A 22,043-nucleotide genomic window follows, 5' to 3' on the forward strand; every position below is an offset into this window, starting at 1 on the left:
GATGCAATCTAATAGTTAAAATATCTTTTTTACATTGTGGCACCCAGAACTGTCCCCAGCACTCGAGGTGAGGCTGCCCCTGTTCAGAGCAGAGCAGGACAGTCCCCTCCTTTGCCCAGCTGGTGATGCTGTCCCTGCTGCCCCAGGACAGGGCTCTGGTTCTCCTGGCTGCCAGGACACTGCTCATTCGTATTCGACTTATCACTGCCCAGGACCAGGACAAAATTCCCTTGTTTTCCCAATTGCAATACCAGCACTGCTTTTGTAAAAAGATGGAGCTTCAGATTCAAAGAGTCGCTGTTAATAAACACTGACCATAGTGCTGGGGCCGGGGGGCTTTGGAGCAAGGCTGTCTAGGAAACGCTGTGGTTTCCTTACAAAAAGTCAACTTGCTGTTCTTGTGCCATGTACATATTCTCCCTGTTTCCATCTAACTTAGTTTGCTACAGATACTCTCTTCTGTTTCAATATATTAAAAAAGGAAGTATTCTGTTTCAATAAAAAAAAAAAAAGGAAGCAGTTCTTAAAGCCTAGGCAAAAGTTCTCTGCGGCATCATTGCTGTATATTACAATTACAGCAGTTGAACTAAACCTGCAAGCTTTGCCTTTTCTTCCTCCATGTTTTATTTCTGTAAATACTCCTTCAGTTTTGACTGTATTGCTCTCACAACACTGGGCTGTGAGCCAGCAGCGGTGAGGAGGTTTCCTGTATCACAGTGCTGGTATATGGGCGTAGGATGTACCCCCTTGAACACTTTATTCCAGTGCATGCTCTTGTGAAAACCATAGTGCTGAGTGATGCCAGATCTGCTGCTGCGAAGGGGGGCTTTGCAGCATGAAATATCTTTGTAGATGGATGCTGGCTGCATCCTTCTGGCATGTAGAGGCAGTCATGAACTGTTTTCCTCTGATTCTTGCTTCCATGGGTGTGTTTGTGTGCTTGCTTCCAATTTGCTCTTCCTGCTTGGCCATCACCCTTGGTGTTTTCCTTCTCTCTGAAGTCACCCCATGCCATATCAAGAGCTGTTGAGTGCAAGGGGATGAATTTTGTGTGAGTGTTCTAATTGTAGGACAGTCAGATCCTAATTTGAACTATTTCAGATCTGCTGAAGGTGTAAATAAAACTGTATGGATCTACTATTTCTCTTAACTTACCTGTCTGAAGATCATTAGATTCTGATTACATGAGGTATTGTGTACTGAGTGCAATTAATTATTCTGTTTTGCAGTATCCTTTCTTGTATTCATTTCTGTTCTGTAAAATACTTTATTACCACATCTCTGTTTGTATAATAAGGTAACTGTTCCTGAAGGATTTGAGGGAATGGAATGACAGGAGAAGTAATGTTATGAAATTATATATATATGTAATGTATATTCTCTTATATATTACCCCCTATGTATATACCCCTGCCCAAAGTTTTCCTTTACCCTACGCATTTTATAATGGTTTGAAATCCTACTGAGGCTAAACTGTTTGAAACTAGCTTCTCTCCTTTGTCCCACATATGTTACACTTCCCTGAATTTTATACAAATGATTTATTTGTAAACTTCCTTATGCTGGTGCTGCTGGTGAATCTGAAAGCTCAGCACTGTGGGTCCTGATGTGTCAGTAGCAGGCTGGAGGGTTGGCTGCTGAAGCAAGGAGGCCAAAAATCTGAATCACATTGCTAAAGGCAGAGATACAAAGTAAAGTTTAAAAATAGCTTCTTGTATTTTAACAAAACTAAAGTCCAAAATCGCAGCACTCGTGCTTCACCTGGTTTCCCATAAAAGAAATATACCTACACTTTTAGATCAATATAGTAGGACTGTAGTTTATTCTGAAGTCCTTTTTATTGCTAACACTAAGCATGGTTGGGACCTAAGAGGGTATTCAGAAAGGGAAGGAAAGGGTAATCTGGAGTTGGCAGGAAGTTGAAAGGCAAAGAGAATGCATTCAAGGGGCGGTTAAAGCTTGGGGAATATAAAGGAGAAACTGGGCAGCTTTGGCAAATGGACAGAAAACGGTTGACAGCTTTGATTATCAGTGCTGTCTTCCAGTTCTCAAGCAGCTGAGGCTTTTCAATTCCAGTAAACCTACAAAAGCAAACAGCAGTGTGATCGTTGGGTTTTTGCAGGAGGGATAGTTCATACTTTTGGAGGAGGAAAAAGAGGAGTCACCTCTGCAGTGGCAGGGACAGGGAAACATTACTTTACAGAGAAAACACAAATCAAGATTTCCAAAAGCAAGTGCCTAAATTTAGTCTTCGAAGTCCTAATATAAGAACAGAGATAGTGGCTGTTTTCCAAAAAGGCTGAGCAGCCAGGCCTGACAGCACATTTCTCTCAGAAGCCAGAACAATTATTTAGATGCCTATTTTGGGGGTTTTATTGGAACTCAAGTTCAGGAACATAGCTGTGAAAACTGGGATCTGTTTCAGCGAGTTCTTGAGCAGCAGGATGAGAGCTGGAGGATCCTTTTGAAAGGGAGCAGGCTCCCAGTGCTTTTAGCTTTCAGCTTAAAATAGGGGGTTTTTGCTTCTGCTTGATTTTCTTAAAACGGGTGCCATGGGACAGAAAGCAAACCTTTATTTTTTTTTTGCATCATCTTTACACAAGAAGAAACTCAAGAAACACCATGAAAATGTGATGAAGAATTCTTAAATTACTTCATAGCATAAATCATCTAGAATGCAATTTCTGTGTAAAGTATAGGAGAGAATTTCCTTTGAAGGGCAGAAGCTGGTTGAAGTCTTCCAGTATGTAGTAGCCATTTCCTCAGAGAGTAGTTATGTGCATTAGAAGATCAGGCTGTCAATGCTGGTAGCCTGTATGAAACACTTTCTATAAATAAACTTTTAAAATGTATTCTATGGGAAAAGAATGTTTCTCTGTAAGCTTTGAACTGTATTTTTGATTGTCACACCAAGAAGCACCAGGGCTATCCATGCCTGGACTGAGCAGTAGGGCAGAGCTTCACGTCTTCTACCCAAATATCTGGGTGGCTCCTGGAGCATGGCGTTCATCTCAGCTCATAGTGCCAGAAATGTACCCAGGATGCCAAATGATCTGTGGATGTCCAACAAAAACCTGTCTGTCAAAATCGAGAGGATTATTGAAAAAGTAGTATTTTAATGATGTTGCTCAATCTTGTTGGGGCAAGGTGCAGGTTTACCCTTCGTTATGTTTGTGTTGCAGAATTAAAGTCCAGTAATTTTGTTTGTTTAAAGCATCAGATAGGGTTTTTTTCTGGATTAGATATTTGGACTTGGAGGAGTGAAATGTCTTCCAGATTGTAAGCCTGAATGCTTTCAGACTCTGATCCTGTTTGCCCCAGTCAAGTGCCTTACTGCACTGGTAAAAATTGGTGGCAGAGAGGATGATTTCTTCTTCTGTCACCCTGGTTTTTCTGAGTTTTTTAAAGCCTTTTGATTGTTCATAAAATGGAGTCAGACTTTTTAGCTACTGTACAATATTAGGAGCAGTTTTCACTTTTTCTCACACATGTAACATAAACAAATCCTTTGGTTTTCATTCTCTGTCCTTTGTTTGCATATTTCTAACCTGAAAACAATTGTAACTGACGGCTGGTCTGGCCAGTTGGCTGAGAGGTGGAAACTCCAGAAGCCAATCTTCAGCCAGACCCACAAATGTATAAAAAGTAAGAAATAAACAGGCAGAGGGGCTTTTGGGCCTTGGCTCTCTCAGAGGAACCCTCTGCCCTGCGAAATCTCTCGTCTCTCGTGTGATTGCTTTGCGTATCCCAGTTACATTCTTCCATTGTAGAAAGGCAGACAGGAAAAAATAACTGCTGTATATATAGAGGTACATGTTTTAAAAAACATTGTCTGACCTAATTGGGTCCTTTTTTTCAGACTGTAAGTACTGAATAAGGCTATGGACATTATCAGTCATTTTCTACAAGGCCTTTGACACAGTCCCCCACAACATCCTTCTCTCTAAATTGTAGACGCATGGATTTGATGGATGGATTGTTAACTGGAAAAGGAATTGGTTGGATGACCACATCCAGAGGGTAGTGGTCGGCGACTCAGAATCCTGATGGACAAAGTGGTGTCCCTCAGGGGTCCGTAGTGGGACCAGTACTGTTTTGTGTCTCCATCAGTGACATGGACGGTGGGATCAAGTGCACCCTCAGCAAGTTTGCCAACAACACCAAGCTGAGTGTTGTGGTTGACATGCTTCTCCCCCTCTGCTCTGGTGAGACCCCATCTGTAGTGTTGCATCCAGCTCTGGGGTCCTCAGCACAGGAAAGACATGGACATACTAGAATGGATTTAGAGGAGGTTAGAGAGCTGGAGCCCCTCTCCCTATGGAGGCAGGCTGAGGGAGCTGGGGCTGCTCAGTGTGAAAAAGAAAAGGCTCCAGGGAGATCTTATTGTGGCCTTCCTATACTTCAAGGGGCCTACAAGGAAAATGGGTACAAAGTTTTTAATAGAGACAAGGGCAAGGGACATTGGTTTTGAACTAAAAGAAGGCAGATTTAGATTAGATGTAAGGAAGAAGTTTTTTTCAGTGTGGGCATTGATACACCGGAACAGGTTGATCATAGAGGTGGTAGATGCCTCATGCATGAAAGCTTTCAAGGCTGGATGAGGCTCTGAGCATCTTGAGTGGAAGATGGAGGAGTAGTTGGACTAGATAAGCTTCAAAGGTCTCTTTCAACTCAAACTGTTTCATGGTTCTGTGAGTAGTGAGCCTTGCTGTGGCATGACTTGTAGGTAAAGGAGGTAGGTAAAGGAGCATTGCTGGTGATCTGCTCATGTATGCAGTCAGCTGCAGAATTTGCTTACTTTCAGTATTAGGAAATATGACGATCACAGTGTTTCAAATGGCCACTGGTTTAATTTTTCTGGGAGTCGATGTTTCTCTGAATTGGGAAACTATTCCAATTTTAAAAGAACCCTTGTAGTTGCTGCTGTTGAAGCAGTGTTTAATGTTGTGTGGCTGTTGGCAGGAGACTTGATGCATTTTCACATGACCCCCTCTGAAACAAAAGCAGATTGTTTCCTTCTGTTTTTCTGTTACACAAATGAGTTCCTTTTGAAACAATTTCTTTTTCTGCAAATTCTGGAAATCGACACCAAGAGTAGTTTTTCATTTGCTGTGTCTTTTACAATCTGCTGTCTGATAATGCTGGCACAAAAAGCTGCTTTGGGGTACCAGCCCAAAAAAGCTGAGACCTCTCCAGAGAGCCTCCTCCTTTTGGGGAATGAGGTTTTTTCCAGTTTTATGGAGGGCTTCGATGTGAACTTACATTTCTTGCTTGTCTTCACTATAGCTAGGCAGAGTTTGTTTCTGGCTTCTTAGTTGTTTCATTGACATATATGCATTTTTAGTGTCCAGTAAATGTAGCAAGTCAGTTCTGGATTGAGCTTTTTTGTATACTTTAGTATAACAAACCTTTGGTTTTGTACCAGCCTCTGCTATCTGAAGCCTTTGCCTGTGAGAAGGGAGGTTGAAGTGAGATGCAGATGCAGATTATTGGCTGATGCAGTGCTGCATTACTAGACCAATTAGTACTGAATCAAAAGAGCAACAAGTTGATTAAGTGGGGATCTCAAACAACAAAATGAATAATCCACCAGGGAGTGGGTTTCGTGGCGATATTTAATAGCTGACAAATTAAAAAAAAAAAAAAAAAAAGATGGTGTGACAAAAAATGGTGTTTTCTCTGTGTCTTTTTCTCCTTGTAGTTATATACTCATTTCTCACAGCCTTCCTGATGTTCATGCTTCTGGTGACACAAGTTATATTTCCTTATTCCTGGGACAGCAGTGTGCCAGTGCTGTGTTCATTCACACAAGTGCTCACAGTTCCATAGCTGGTGAGGTGACATAATCCCAAAAATGCACTTTCTTATGAAGTGTTTGCTTACTTGGGCTGGGCTTCTTAAGTCAGAAAATAAAACCAGTATGATTTAGGGCTGCAAAATACTTTTAACACTTCTGGTCCTTTTGATCAAGCCCTTTTGTTTGTGCCTGGTGACCAGATTCCAGTGGTGTTTCTATGGCTTTCCCTAGTCCCAAGCAGTATGACACGGAAGGGAAAGTCTCTTCTGTGTGTCCCTGAGAGCAGGGAACAGGGGTGGTGGTGCAGGCTGAAGTCCTCAGGGAGCTTTTTGGCCTCCTGCCTGGGGCCCTGCAGTTCTATAGAAGGGATGTGGGTTTATGTAGAAGACGACAGAATGAAAATGCATGACCTAAGCCCCTTGTATTTGCTTGGTCCCATGGGAAGTCAAAGCCCCTGCAGGCCTTCCAGCACTGGCTCCAGTCCCACGTGGGACTGAGGAGAAAGCATAATTTGGATCCTGCTTGGCTTTTCTTGTTGGACCTGGATGAAATTGAGGTTTCAGTCCCAGCTGTCTAAAACCAGAGGATATATGATTAATTTAACTTGCATACATCAGAAATCCCCTAGAGATGGGATTTTCACAGGTGGAAAAGGTATTTCTTTAGGTAGAACTAAAAAAAAAAAAGCTAACTTTTTTTTCTTAGCAACTACATATAAGCTTGTGTAATTGGTGCTGTGGGTATACTGACAACTTGTGTTGCTTATGTTATTTTCTCATAGCTAAAAATTATTCATATTAGTACTTTAGGAAAGGAGAAACACTGCAAAGTGAAAACCATTCTATTAGAAGTGGATAAAATTTTATTAGTGAAAGGACAGTACAGTTCTGGGTGGAAAAGAGGAAATTGGAAGGGTTGGGAGTTTTTGGTTTTTTTCTTAGCCAAGAAGAAAAGTAGTTCCTCTTCTCTTGAGATCAGCTTTGTGCACAGTTGTCCCTGCTCATGGGCAGTGTTGCTGTTTCTTCCCACTTTAACCTAGCGAGGTACCACAACGTAGGTTGCCTCCATGTACAGACCAGGTGCTGCCAATAAATAGCGGCCACGTGAGGAGCTGGCAGGTGACATTTGAATCATTCTACTGATGTTGGGTGAATTTTATCTGGAAATGTCTTACCAGTAAGCGGTTTCTGGAACTGGAGATGCTCATGCCTTGAGATGCTGTGTTTTCTCTCTGGACTCTGCAGTCCTCTGTCACTTGGTGACTGTTGATCTCTTCGTTTTATGGGCTGTTAATCAGAGCTGTAATCAGTCACCTATCTGCAGGTGATAGCAGGGCCAGTTTTTACTTTTTTCCTCCTTCCCTCCTCCTCCTTAGCCAGACTTGCTAGTTATTTGAAACTCTTTGTTAAAATAACTTCATAGTCTTTATCTGAAAATTTCAATGTTGCTGGCTTTCTCGAAGTCCAGTCCTTCTCCTCACTGAGGGATCTTTCAAGATGGCAGCTTTTATTTGCATGTACAAAATACAGAATTAGAAAGAACTTCAGGTTAATCTGAACTCATAATTTTAAGCTTCTGTGCTTAATCTATAACTATGATTGAGTACTTCAGTAGGAAATGTAGCTCATACACCAATTACTCTCTGAGACTAGATAAGCTTTATGTACTTAATATATGCTGAGAAAGCCCGTTATGTTTGCTGGAATTTTTGCAAGCTAATAATGTTCTTATTCTATTCTTATATTCTAACAGAATGTGTTCAGATGGTTAAACTGTTTTCCTGAGTGGAAGAACTAACTTTCTCCTTTTCTCTCCATTTCAGTAGGTTGTAGAATGGAACTAATGGATAAAACAATCAATAGTTACTTTGATGTTTGGCTTGGACCCAGAGGTAAGATTTCTCAAATGTTAACACATAAATAAAACTGATCTTACTAGAACATAAGAAACATTTTTCCTTTAACTTGACATTGACAGGTGACTAGTTTCTTTAGGATCTGCAAAGCATCAAAATGTCTGACAGTGCAATAAATAAGAGTCTATTCAATGCTCCTGATCTTTTGATCTGAAGAGGTCATTCCTCTTACTCTCAGTTAAGCTCATGTTGTTTGTCTTGGTGGGTGACTTACCTCAGTCAGATCTTTGCTGCCTTATTTTTTTTTTTTTTTTAATTTAGTAATAGCTTTTGTTCTAAAAAAGCCACTTGAATTTGAATTTAATTAAATAAAAAATACTTTTGCCTTCATAACTGGAGCTTCTCTGGAATTTTTCACTAAAAATATGTGTAGTTTTTGGAAAACAACTGCTTCTTTGAAACCATTATTTTTTGAAGAAGCAGTAGTTTTGGTTGGTTTTGCCCAGGGAAAACTCTGCAGGTGGAGAACTGCAGTCCTGGTCAGTGTGAGGAAGCGAGAGGCTGTGGAAGCAGGACAAGCGGTGGCCTCATGTTGTGGGCTTGGGTAGGATGGTCCAGTTCCACCTGACCAGGGGAATTAAATAACTGCATCCTGCACACAGTGTGCAGAGCAGTGCTGCTCAGTGGCCTGTTCTTTCTTCTTCTGACTGCTGCAGTAATGCCTTTTCTCTGTCCCACTCAAGATCCAGTGATGGTGCCCCTTCTTCACAGGAGAAAGTCCACAGGAGGTGGAACAAGCCTCTGATTCTTCTAAGTGTGTTTTCTGTTTGCTTTTATTAGTATCTCAGTGCCCTTGTTGCATCTCTTTTCATACCAAGCCTGTTTAAATTTGCCTGGATGTTCTAATATATTGCGAGTGCTGCCATATGGTCTCTATTTGCTGTACGAGAAAAATCATGAACCATAAAGGTGGCAGATCCAAACAATTCCCTGGCTTGCCTACCTGCTTTCCAACCTACAGTTTAAAGGCCTCATTTCTTACTTTCAGGATCCATGTATGACTCCTTTAAAATGAAGTCAAGACTCTGAATGACAGCAATACTTGAATTTTTCATTTATAGTTTGGTTAACTTGGTTTCAGTACTTTGGGCTGACTTTAGTGAGAAGAGTGAGATACTGTGCTGTTGCAGGGTATGGACAACACAGTTGCAGTTCAAAAGGATCACACTAATGTTCCAAGTAGTCCCCTAAAATTCTCTGATTCAGGGTGGTTTATATGCTTTTCCTGAGAAGTCGATGCATTGCCAACAGGACTGGTTACTCAGGTGGGACTGACTGTTCTGTGTTCCATTGCTCATACGAGGACTCCAAAATTTAATTATTTCTAATAGCACGTACATAAGTCTAATTGTGTTAGTATTGACTTGAAAATAATTATCAGGATCATCCACCTGTAGTTACAGAGGTATCTGCTTCACTCGTAGGTTTGCTGACTCTAGGAAATAAGATGTGTACCATCAGGAAGGGTTGGTTTGAGAAAATAAATGGGAGAGATTTGTTGAAGCTTTTCTTTATAATTTTATCTGTGGTATTCTAGTGTGTGACAGTTCTAATGAGTATTTAAAAACAATAGTGGTAATAACTTAAGAATATTTTTCCCTTAGGAAAAGAATTATTTCTGCTTTCTTAAATATGTAAATAAAATATTGTTGTTTGTAATTAGCAATGTGGCCCTTAGTAAAAGGGCTTGCTGCACTTCTTCATCTTTCTTTGGTATTCCAGCACTGGAAGCATTTTGGGTACAGCTATTTTTAGATGTGTTGAATTCTTCTCCTTACAAAATCTAAGTGTTTGTATGTTTTTGTTTGTTTGTTTCAGACCCCCGAGTAAAAGGATGGCTTCTTCTGGAGAACTATACGCCTACCTTTATCTTCTCAGTCTTGTACTTACTAATCGTATGGCTAGGACCAAAGTACATGCGGAATAAGCAGCCTTTCTCGTGCAGGGGTATTCTAGTGATCTACAACCTTGGACTTACACTGCTTTCTCTGTATATGTTTTATGAGGTAAGAGAAAAAGGGTGGGTCAGGCTTATTTTGCATCGGCTCGTGTTGAAAATAATCTCTGAGCAGTGCCTCTGAATTTGGGAAGCAACTGCAGAAATGGTGCAACCATTTTCAATGTCACTTCTCTGGGGAGAAAACCCTGATTGTAACGTTACCTCTTAGACTGGTGTGAAACAAACCTTGCCTCAAACATCCTCACTGACCTTGGTTAGCAATGTTTCAAATGCACTTTCCTCAGTTGGTGCAAGTGAAGGCCTGATCTTTCAGCATGAACTTGGCTACTCCTTCAGTAACTTCTTGCTCAATGTGATTGTGCTGGTGGACTGTACAAAGTACTTTGTAGCAAAACTGGCTTTATCTGGAGAGCGCAAAACATTTTATTTACTTGTATTTAATCATGCACACACTCCTTGCATCTGTTTCTGTAATCTTGAAATAGGTTCTTTTGCATCCTCTTAGTTTTGCTGGGAAAAAGAAATGTTGCTGAAACAATGCCATTGTGATTCATCTGTTTCTTTGAGCTTAAAATCTAAACATGCAAATATATTTCAGATTGAATTGAACTTCCTGTGGACTTATTTCCTTTCTTAAAAACCCAAAGATTTAGGCAGTATAAAGTTTTCCACTTCCCAGAGAGCTCTTTAGCTGCTTTTTCTCAGAACTGTATGTTTTTGTTCAAGTGAAAATGAAGAACTGTGGTAGTGTAAATAATGATGTGGTTAGAAAATTACTCTTTTGCTTTAATTTACAGAATATTCTGGAACACTTTTAACCAAAGTATTTCTTCTTTCTGTAAGGAGATATTTCATTTTCAACATCCTCTTTTCAATTCTTTCACTACAGTTGTTTCAAATACCACCTAGGGCTAAAACTACTAATTTTTTTTTTTTTTTTTAATGAGCTTGGACGTGTATATAAGCGGCAATTCTCCTTTAGGTTTGTAGTTAATTCTATAGTGTTTTACAAGGCAATTGTTTAGAGATGAAGTGATTTAAATTCAATGTTATTTCTCTTGTATAGTGAATCGTCTACTCAAAAATTACTGGGTTGGGTTATTAAGAAATTTGATACTTAATTGTTCAGTTGGGAGCAGTTTGGGATTCAGTAGGTACTTGAAACTACTTGTGTTCTTGATGTGCTTACATTTCTAATCTCCTTCTCAGTGTGTTACAATCCAGAAAAAAATGTGTGTTGATCAGTTTAAATTGTCTAAATGTAGTGTTGATGTTGACTTCAATGTCCATCTGCATTATTTTATGCAGATATTATTTACAGTTATATAGTGATCTATTGTTTTAACTTCCAATTATCTTACTGAGAGTATACAAATGTAGACTTTTTTTCAGTTGTACCAAATGTGGATAAAACTCTTAGGACAGCCAATCTTTCCTCTTTGAATATTTGGAATAATACTCATAATTTCTAAATTTCTGCAACGTTCTGCTGTGTTACAAAACCTGCTGTTAGATTTAAATAGAAAATACCTGAACTGTTGATCCTATAAATGCCTTTTTTTTTTTTTTTTTTTTTTTTTTTTTTTTTACTAACAATAAACTGGTTACCAAGGGAGGACTGTTTGTTATATGCTGAAGAAGTTCTCATACTTGTAACCAGATAATAGCTTTTATACTGTGGAGCAATGGCACAACTAAAATATAGTGAATGTTAAGACCCCTCCTTCCTATATAATGAAAGGCTTTACATGAAAATGAGTGTTACTCTTAATCTAATATTATCCATATGAAAGTGTTCATTAGTATTGTCAATATGCCTCCTTGTAAATGGGCATACATGAAGCTAGAGTATTATGAAGATCATTAAACACATGATAGTGGCAGTGAAATGTGATTGGCAGCACTTTACAAGCTGGATGTGATGGCAGGTGATGCTCTGCAGTGAGGGACTGATCCCATAAAAACGCTGCAAAGCAGAGAGCCGTGCTGCTTGATGTTTGCAGGGAGAGAGCCAAAGGGCTTAGGGAAAAAATGGGTTCTTGCACCTCCAAGTATGTCCTCTATATGAAGTACCTGCACAGTTACCTCTGTTGGTGCACAGCTTGCGATACCTTTGGTTCTATCTCATCAGTCTTGGAAATTTTGCTTTGAAGGATTAGCCGTGTATCAGTGGCAACTTATAATTACTTGCTTTTAAGACAGAATGATGAGGAACAGCATTCAGAAAACTTGTGTAACTCCCTGTTCCCTTCCTTGTTGACATTTTGAGTTTCGGTTGGATTAAAATTTTTCAGACCTACTGTGAGGAAAATCATAAAACATTACCATTTATGAACTTGTTTAGTAGCGTGTCTGAAAAGAAGTTGCTTTAATAGCAACAATACACCTGAAACCCTACTTTGAAGTTTTTCCTGAGTTATAGCTATGGTGATTCAGGTCATGATTCATAGCATCACAGCTCAATTTGCATATTATGTGGCCAAAACAAAATGTTAAAGTAAGGTATCCTCCCAGCTGGGATGAAAAGGATGACCTACTTGGTTTTCTGACCTTTATGTCCGAATGATTGTAAGCAATACCATGGGGGAATTTGGCATCGTAGGATTTGTGTAACTCTACGTGTTGTGTACTTTGATCCAAAATCACTAGAAATATTAGACCTCTTACGTGGAATTCCTAATAGTTTCTGTCAGTGTTTGCTATGCTTTTTTTATTGGGATATTTAATGACTTGGCTGGGTTTTGGTACTTGCAGAGAAGTGGACTGCTCTTGTCCCAGGCAATATAACAAGCAAGGCAGATCTAGTGAGCTGGAGAGGTTTCTCCAGGCTAATTTGTCACATACTTCAGGAGGACAGGATATGTTTTAGGGACAGACAATGTTTTATTCTGTAGAAATCTACAGTGCTTGGACTTCAAGGAGAAATAATGCTCTTAGGTCTCAGGCAGGGGAACAAGGGGTGGCTTCCTGCATGGTGGAGTAGGTGCCTAGCGGGGACTGGCAGGGTTATAGGGTGTGGGCTGGTCTGCTGCTGGCTGGCATGGCCCTGTCTGGAGGAGCTGCAGGAGCAGCTGGAACAGCAGAGGCAGCACTGCTTCCCCCTGTGCTGCTGCTCTGTGCTGGGATCATAAGGCATCCTGCAAAACTGTGAGTAGGGCCTGTGCCTCTGCTTGAGTCTCAGCTGGGTAATTTAGTAAAGAGGGGAGAGTACCAGGTACCCAGTTACACGGCACACAGACCTACGTTATTTTGGGGGAGTTTGTTAGCAAAACTGGCCAAGTGGTCTGGACCATCTGAGTTTACGTTAGAGAAAACTGGTTAATGATGAAGGCTCACTTTCTTAAAGTGATATCTTTACTGTCTTTTTCCTTCATCTGAAAAATTATTTCGCTACTGAATCTGCCTGAGAAAAGTCTTAGATTTTCCTGATGAGTGAGGTGTTGCATATGCTGTAGGAAAAGTCTTAGGAAGCAGGAGACTCTGCAAGAGGTGCTGTGTCACATGAGCCATGGGTGGCAGCTAGGCTGCTCTTTCCTCTCTCCTTTCTTTCTCCACCCTTCTGAAGCCCTTATCTGTGCCCTGGGGTAACTGCATTCATGTAAAGATAAAGCTCCCTGTCTGTGCAGGCATTGGCTTGCTTTTATCAGATGTGAACTCCTGTTTCTCTTCATTCTAATCTAGCTCTCTTTTGAACCTTGTATGCCCATCACGAGTGATGCAGTGCTAGGTCCCTTATCTGCCCCTCTCCAGTGAGTCTCAGACTTTAGTTTTATCATGAGAAAAAAACAAAATCCTCCCCAGTAACACCTCTCTTCCACCCAGTCAGACTGGTGTTAGGGTCCTGGCCTATTTTGGTAGCAGAGTTGATAAAAAAGCATGTGCCACAGCATTTTAAAGAATTCAGCAGCAGAATTACAAAATGAAAGCAATGGGAGAAAGAAAACTTCACTGCAGGGGAAGAAAGTGTGGGTTGTTTCAGCGCAAATGCAACCTTGAGCTGCGGGTTTTTCTCCTGAGTTGAGGGACTTAACATTGAGTTTGAGTATCATTTTAATTTGATTATGAATGAACTGTCTTTTTGGGCTGTTTAGAAACCATGTGAAGTGGTTTACTCAAGTGCAAATGGTTATAATTGCCCTTTTCTGGACATGTTAATTTTTCGAGAGAAGATTTGCCTGTGGTTGTTCATAAGCGGTGCCAGCAGCAGGCCTGGACTCCTGCCAGCCTGAAGATGAAGGACTTGTGGAGAGAGCGGGCAAGGAAGGAAAGGTTGTCTCAAGGCTGTGTTGACAGAGGAGCCACCACTCTGTTTCTGGGCAAATTTCAGACCTACTGTACAGGGGTGTAAGGAGACCTTGGAAACGCTGCCCATCCAGGGAGCAGACCACAACAAGTGTGAGCAAGGACTTAAATGCACCGCTGGCAGTTTCTGACCCCTCCTTATCGCTTTTTTGGCAGCAGGGAAGCAGCTCCCTGGGGCTGTACACCCATGCATGATGGAGCCATTTGTGGTCATGTTTCAGCATGATCTCTTGTTTTAGTTTTCTGAAGCTTTCCAATATGTGATGAAAGCATTGTGGATGCAGGAAATAGTGGTGCCAGGCAAAGGAGCGGCTGACTAAATGGGGAAAAAGATCATTTACATGTTGTGTGTTGCACTGAGTGAAGTTTGTGGGCAGCTGTAGCAGCTTTTTACCAATTAGTTCCTTCTGGAAAGTGGGGAATAAAACCATTTTTCTAACTATGCTAGCTATTTATATGATAAAAGATGCTGACATTTCCTACAAATGTTGCTTTGCTTATGTCATTTTTGGCTGTGAGAGTATTACAGTTCCTAGCAGACAAAAGTATGTGTGTTTTGTTTACAAGGGAGTACTTCAGGTCGAGCTGAAGCCACTGCTCATAGCCACGCTGATGCCATTGTCCTTTAGAGAGGTGGGATCCATGGAGACCTTTGGCTGCATTACACTTTAGGTGGTGAACCTGTACCGCTTGCAGGAAAAATTCTGTGGATTCACTATGCCAGCCTTTACTGCAAGAAGTTTATGGAGTACAGCATTAACGATGGACATTGTTTGGATTAATTACAATATAAACAGTGTTATTATCCTTCTATTCCTAACATTTCCTTCAGCTATGAGAACTGTATGAAAACATCTGTAACCCCTTCGCATGATCACAGCACGATGTGGTCTTCTGAGGAACTGGTGGGCACTTGCAAGGCCATGCAGTCTTTCCTTCAGTGGCCCCGAAGTGGCTTGGTGCAGAGCTTGCTCTGGGGCACAGCTGCTCCTTAAGCAAGGTACCACTTTCAAACTGGTGTCCTCTGCACAGCCCTGCAGCCAGGAGAGGAATCCTTCCATGGCTGCCTTCCTTTTGTTGCTTGGGTAGGAAAAGTGCCTGGGTTTGCTACTGATACGCACAGCTGCCCTGCCCTTGCTGTGGCAGGGTGCTGTTGATTTATCTCTAATACATGAGATACTTGCAGGTCTGTATATTACGATATAACTAGATGTACATTTTTTTCCCCTAAATTGCAGCAATAATTCTATCTCAGAAGGTCAAAAATAATGACCTCGGCTGACTGAGTATTTTAAAAGCTAATTTAGGGGGAAAATGAGGCATGAAAGAAATAACATTGGGGAAAGGTAGAGCATTTAAGTGATAATCTTTATTGAACCTATAAAGTTAGATTCCTCTTCATAGCTCTGAGCAGTATTTAGTCATACCAGTTACTGTAGTCCTTTAATCAAGTGATCTTTTAAAATTACTTTTAGTACAAGGAGTTTCTACTGTGGCTTTGCAAAGCTATTTTTTATTCTGCAGATGGATAAGGCAAAAAACATAGAACTTGCTTTTGCCTTTCAGATGTTTTTTGAGATACCTAACTATTTTTTTTTTTTCACTTGAAAGTTGCCTAAAGTTGTTACTCCTCTCCTCATGCTATTCCCAAGAGAAGAACATCTTTATACACAATGTCCAATGATCCCTTCTATTGGGATATTGAAGGGGATCTTGTTCACGTCCTTGTACATGCTCCCTCTTCCCATTCTACCCTCAACCTGTCCTACCACCTCCTGCCATCTGTGAAAGGTTGAGAACATCCAGCATGGATCTTGTTTCTCCAGAGATTTGAGCCAGCCCCTCCACAGTGGACACCCTGTCATCTGTCATGACTAAAAGCTGTCATTACTCTTAACAGTGATTCCATTACGTTTGAGGTGTTATTTGTTATGCCAGGAAGTCAGGCAGGCAGTGGCATATCCTGCAGAGGAAGTCACTTATATTGGGAAGGATGTAATGTGCTTGGGATGAGTGAATTGCTTAAAAAGATATTGAAGAAGGCTATGCAGTGAAATCTGTTATTAGCTGCTAAGGGAGAGCAGAGCTGAAAATATGCTGTCACGTGGTTGAAAAAAATTGTAGTCACATCTCCTGAGCATAAAATTTCTTAAAGATGTAAATTTCCAAAAGTAATCAGAAGAAAAATGTATTTACTGAACTTTGGTTATTTACTTTCTCTAACACTGAGATCATCAGCAAAGAAGATTTCTTGAGAATCTGTGTGGAATATCACTCTGAAAATGCTCACGCTGTGTGAGATAAATAGGGATAAAATGTTACCTCCTATTTTTATTCTGGTATACCCCAACTGGGAGAATTTAATTCACCCTTCACTATGATTCAATCACTGCTTGGAACTTGAATTCAATACCACCCTGAGGTGCCCAGGATTCTCTTGACACCAGATGTCTGGGCAGAACCACTGTGGAGATTTGCAGGTGCCATAGAGTTCAGCCTTCTCCCCAAATAACGCTTTATTTATTTTTTTTTATTTGCTCAGCTGGTGACAGGAGTATTGGAAGGAGGATATAATTTCTTCTGTCAGGATACACACAGTGGAGGAGAGGCTGATATGAAGGTACCGTAATCAAACCTTAGAGCTGTAATGTTTCAAATTGTCCGCTTGAGTGTAAGTGGAGAGCAGATCAGTATTGATTATGCACATTTTGTTTAAACTATAAGTTTTTTTCCTCCTTTTGCAGTACAGTGGACAATGCACTGTCAGACATAATAGTTAATCTATGATATAGATTTATAGTTGCTATTTTTGTGAGTAATTATGTGCAAATTTTCAAGTGTCCCCAGATCAAAAAATGAGGACCTGGTCTTCAGACTGTCCAACCACTCTGTGTTGAGACTATCCTTCTCTTTTTGAGATGTGGTGATGATTTCTTCTGGTCGTACTTCTGACCTCTCCTTTACAGAGAGTACTGCAGCACCAGCTCTGGTTAAGTGTTTTCTTATTTCTCCAGGGACAACCCAGGTGCACAGCAGTAGCCTCACGAAGCAGTCTTTGTCATCCTGTTTTCAGCTGCAGCTATAGATTTGTACCTCAGTCTCTAATGGAGAAACCTGAGGCAGAAGTATTACAGAAGATCCTAGCGGTGTCTTCAATCCAAGTAGTGCAGGACAGAATCTGGATTTTAATTATTTAGATAATACATGAGTTGAAAGCCCCCACAATGTGCAGTGCTTCTAAAACTTGTTTCCTCCTTTCCAGATCATACGTGTCCTCTGGTGGTACTATTTCTCCAAACTCATTGAGTTCATGGATACCTTCTTTTTCATTTTGAGGAAAAACAATCATCAGATCACTGTTCTGCATGTCTACCACCATGCAACAATGCTGAACATCTGGTGGTTTGTTATGAACTGGGTGCCTTGTGGTCACTGTAAGTACTGGGTTATGGTGGGGGAACATCTGCAACACGGGCTTTATTTTGGTGGTCTTGATCCAACCAAATATCTCTGGTACCTTCAGCTGCAGGATTTGTTCTGTACCATATTAAGCTGCTTTGCTGAATTGCAACTATTGTAGGTCTTTGCAGGAATTAGGCTGCCAGCACAGCCTCTAGGAGAGGAATGTCTATGTAGTTTTGAAGAATTTGTGTGGCAGTATTTATCAGGTGCATTAGCCCAGGTCAGATACCCATCAACCTTGCTCTATTTTTGCTGTAGTTACAGACCCTCTGATGAAACAATACTCTTTTCCAAGTCAAGCCAGAAGCTTGTTTCAGCTGTAAAACAGCTGAAAGTGATTCTTGTCCTTGTATCTGTAAATTGAGATATTACTTTCTTAATTTAATCTCATTATACCACTGGCCATAACAAATTATTTCAATTAAAATCTTATCCCCTGAGCACTAATGAACATTTTAAGTGGAAGATTTCCTTGTGTCTCTTGTCTAAATCCTGCTAACCTTTGGCAATCTGGCTTTAATTCTTTACTTCCATTGCATTTAGCTGGCGTCTGGTTTCCTAACTGTATTAGCCTGGCTTAGCTGGGGTTAGGATGTGCAGCTTATATAGATACTGGCTTTGTTGAATGCTCCATTCAAGAAAAACCTTTTCAAACCCAATGGATGTGAGCTACTGGCAGTGCAGACCAAGAGGCTGCATTCCTCAGGAGTCTGCTCTCTGAGCCAAACAGCATAGAAACTCATATTTGTTTTGTGTTGTCAGCACAACGGTGAGTAATACTGAAACTTATAAAAAGTCTGCATCTGGAAACACGTTCTCCTCCAAGGAAGTCAATCCTTGTTCGTACAGCAGTCAAAACTGCATATACTTAGGATCTATCTTGTGCTCATGTGGTCTTGAAAACACTTCTGTGCTATTCCTAGTCAAGTGTTTTTCTTCTTACAAGCTTTGTGTTCTGTTGTGTCATCACAGTTCTGTGCAGGTCAGTGTTAAGCTAGAATTTTCTTTAATGACTAAAGGTGCTGTAAACAAGGACAGATAAAATAGCTAACTTGCAGTTTCTGAAGGTATCTGAAGCTTTTGGTTATAAATGACAAAATTGGCTCCTCCTGGAAGGAAGTGAAATCAACCTAAAAATAGATGGGTGAAGCTATTGATTGTTTTTGTGAGCATTCCTCATTTTTATCAGTTTCCTCAGTTCCCTTGAGAAATCATAATGTAGATGTGAAAAAGAGTAACTTGAGGAGAGAAAACCAGAAGGCTGGTGTAAAGCTCAGAGCTACTAAGCAGCTCAGCTACTCCATTGGGTAGGCAGAATAAAAAACAGGGTAAAAAAAGAACCCTCTTGCTTTTCTTCTAAGAGAAATCATATTTTAAATAGCAACATTTTGAATTTGTTATTTTTGTAGGTTCCATGAAACAGCATGTCCCTTCCTGGTAATGCAGTGTACTTTATTTTTCCCTTGCCCTTTTTTTAGCTTACTTTGGTGCCACACTGAACAGCTTTATCCATGTCCTCATGTACTCCTACTACGGATTGTCCGCTGTTCCAGCAATGCGTCCTTATCTGTGGTGGAAGAAGTACATCACTCAGGGGCAGCTGGTGAGTGATTTGCTCTTTAGTGCTTCAGCAGGCTCTTACATTCATGATGAGGTTCTCTTGTCTTTACCAAGTCAGGAAATTTTGGCAGGGGATAGAAGAAGAGAGAATGCGAGCTAGTACCTTCTATATATTGTAGTGCCTACATCACCTTAGAAATGCAACTTCTGCATGTGTGTTTGCTCTGCTTTCAGGGCAATGGGGAACTGGGGACTGGGGGTGTGCATGAAAGTCTGTGGTCTGTGGGACCTTGCTGAGGTCTGTGGGTTCTTTCTACCCCCCACCATGTTGTGTGGCTGGATGCATTTGGGAGCTGCAGTGCTGCAATTTCTGGGACTCAGTAGCCAGGGAGGAAGCTGTTCTTCCAAGCCCTCTTGAGCTTGCCTGCTCTTCCCTGTGCTTGGTTGTTCAGGCTGGGAAAGACCAGAAACTGAGTGCAATGCCATCCACAGCTAACAAGGGCCATTCTAGTCCTGCAGGACAATGCCTTTTCTGTCCTACTTTTGCATGCAGTTGCAAATGGTTTATTAAAAACTATTCAATATTTCTGCTCTCTTTCTGCACTTTAAATGGGCAGATTTTTTTCTCTTGTAATTCCATGTTGGACTCCCTGTATCCATTTGCATTGTTTCTAGCGTGTACAGTGATGAAGCCTGACCGCTGTGTGCTGGAGGTGATAAGAGCAGTGAAATTAAGTAATATAGCACATGCTGTAGTGATACTGCATGAGAACCAGGTTTCAATGTGTACAACGTGTCAGAACACTACAAGGAAATGTGCATGAGTGTTTTCTCTTCCCCATTTAGTAGTGGGGGAAACCAAAACCTAGAGATAAATTATTTTGTTACATTCTTCCCCCCACTCCCCCTGCCACCTTCTCAGAGCTGTGAATAGTTTTAATAACATTTGCTGGTGATGATTAATAACATTTACTGCCAGCAATTCACAGTGTTGATTCTCAACATGGTTTTTTTTAGCACTGTTATTCCTGAAGAATGGTTAAGTATTGTAGCTGAGAGCCCATTATTTTCATGGGAGGCATGAGGCGTTGCTTTGGTTTGAGGTTTGTTTCTGTTTTTCTTCTCAGATTTAGGCTCTATTCTTCATCCTGTTTAAGTGCTTACTGAGTACAGTGTCTCGGTTCTTTGGTTGCTCCCCTGGCTATTGTCATAGCTGCTTTCACTTCCTTGCCTGCTCTGCACACATAGCTGTTAGGGCAGCAAAATAGCAGAGCAGAACAAACAGTCTTTCCCTTTTTAAATAAACATTCCCTAATCTGGTAGCCTTTATGTGAGGATGAATTTTTGCCTAAGGCCCTCTGCATCACATAAGCCCAAACTCTGTTTTTCCAAAAGAGATAATTAAAGATAATTGGACCCTTATGCTCCTCCTTGGCTCCCCAGCTTCCCTGCAGCCTTTACCCCAAAAATTCTTCCACTGGAGCCATATGTCAGACAGTTCCTGTCTGTAGGAAGGAATTGCAGGAGTCTATGTGTAGACCAAGTGACCCCAGGTCTTCTGTAGCTGAAGCAGTGAGTTGCAGATCTACTCCATTAGGATGGTAAAGTCAAATCCCAATGAACTCTCACTAGGAAGAAGGTGGTCTTTCTTCCTTGGGACATTTATATATCAGTTCTATAATATGTTACTCTAATGTTCTGAAATGGAAAAATACAAATAAACATGCTTCACAGGATACCACAGTCTGAATGTCTGCTAACTCTGGTATACAGAGAAAACACTTGCCAAACACACAATATTACATACTCTTTACTTGTTTTGGAAATAACTGTTGAGATTTTGGTCACTCGTGGGTTTTTTTCCCTCCTTCCATTAATGTGTTCCATTTCTCTTATTTTTGTTTTCTCTCCTCAGATTCAGTTTGTCTTGACAATCTTCCAGACCAGCTGTGGTGTTGTTTGGCCATGTGCATTTCCTCAGGGGTGGCTGTATTTTCAGATTTCTTATATGATTTCTTTGATTGTCCTCTTCACAAATTTCTATATTCAGGTAAAAGTAATATTCATCAACTCTTTCTAGCATTCTCCTGGCTGTATCTCACTGGAAAGCTGTTACAGAAAGATATACTTGAAATGACCTTTTGCTACCCTTCACTATCACGCATATGTTCTTGAAGTACTACACTTGTTGATCTACCCTCTACATTCAAATCTTCTGATGCTCTGTACCCATAATTCAGAATGCTTGGTAATTTCATTAAGCCAGAGTGATACAAAAAATGGCTTACTGCAATTTTAACTGCAGGTAAGGGAGAGGAAGAGCTTTATGTAAGACAAAGCTTTCCAAGTCTGAAATAAACCAGCAGCATGTGAACCCCTGAAGCACCCAAAGGAATTGTTCATTTCTGTTTTTTACAAGGGGAAATGCTTGTTTTTTATGCAGGGAAACTTCCTGAACTCAAAACATGCAGAAATCTGGATTTTGTTTACTTCTACGGGCATTTGTTTGTATTTTCATATGGAAAATTAGTGGGTTTAGTTGTGTTTCTACAAATCTGATTTCATGTTTGAACAGATACAGACTTGGAATGTGTTATTCTGAGCCGTTCATGACTGGGTTCTGTACAAAGATGTACAACTACTGTCTACAGAAAATCATGTAGATTTTCTACTGTCTGCATAAAATCAAACCAACAGCCTGCTGCCCCCAAACAAGCATACTCTGTTATAAGCTTCAAATGTCATTTGAGAGATTTGGGCATTTTGGTTCTGGTGAGAATAAGGGGGGCGGGAACACAGCAGGCTTCCCTGTCTGTTCTTCTGGTTCTTCTTAAAATCGGTCCCATGATTTCTGCATTGCTGCATATGAGCATGCTAATTAAACATTATAGTATATTCCAGATATTACTTGATATTCTTTGTAAATTTTGCTCATATTTTAACTTTTAATTGTTTAAATTCCTTTTGCACAGAAATTTGGGGAAATGTGCTTTTGTCAGACAGCTGAGCCCCTTTGAAAAAAATTAATGTACATTTTACTGTCAGTA

The 22,043-nt window shown here is 40.6% G+C and overlaps 1 protein-coding gene across 4 annotated transcripts in view; it reads left to right on the top strand.

Annotated features, from left to right (window-relative positions):
• The window catches only part of ELOVL5 (ELOVL fatty acid elongase 5), a 39,649-nt gene that overhangs the window by 15,194 nt on the left and 2,412 nt on the right, over positions 1-22,043 (top strand). For 3 of the 4 annotated variants that reach the window (XM_040059696.2, XM_040059698.1, XM_040059697.2), the window contains 6 exons: positions 7,620-7,688; positions 9,531-9,718; positions 16,517-16,594; positions 17,237-17,408; positions 18,915-19,039; positions 20,912-21,046. In XM_040059696.2, coding sequence (XP_039915630.1) covers positions 7,631-7,688; positions 9,531-9,718; positions 16,517-16,594; positions 17,237-17,408; positions 18,915-19,039; positions 20,912-21,046 — 756 coding nt within the window. In that variant the 5' untranslated portion in view covers positions 7,620-7,630. The remainder of the gene's footprint in view (positions 1-7,619; positions 7,689-9,530; positions 9,719-16,516; positions 16,595-17,236; positions 17,409-18,914; positions 19,040-20,911; positions 21,047-22,043) is intronic. The other variant, XM_058419942.1, reaches the window with a different exon arrangement.

The sequence above is a fragment of the Hirundo rustica genome, chromosome 3 (assembly GCF_015227805.2).
Source record: "Hirundo rustica isolate bHirRus1 chromosome 3, bHirRus1.pri.v3, whole genome shotgun sequence".
NCBI classification, from domain to species: domain Eukaryota; kingdom Metazoa; phylum Chordata; class Aves; order Passeriformes; family Hirundinidae; genus Hirundo; species Hirundo rustica.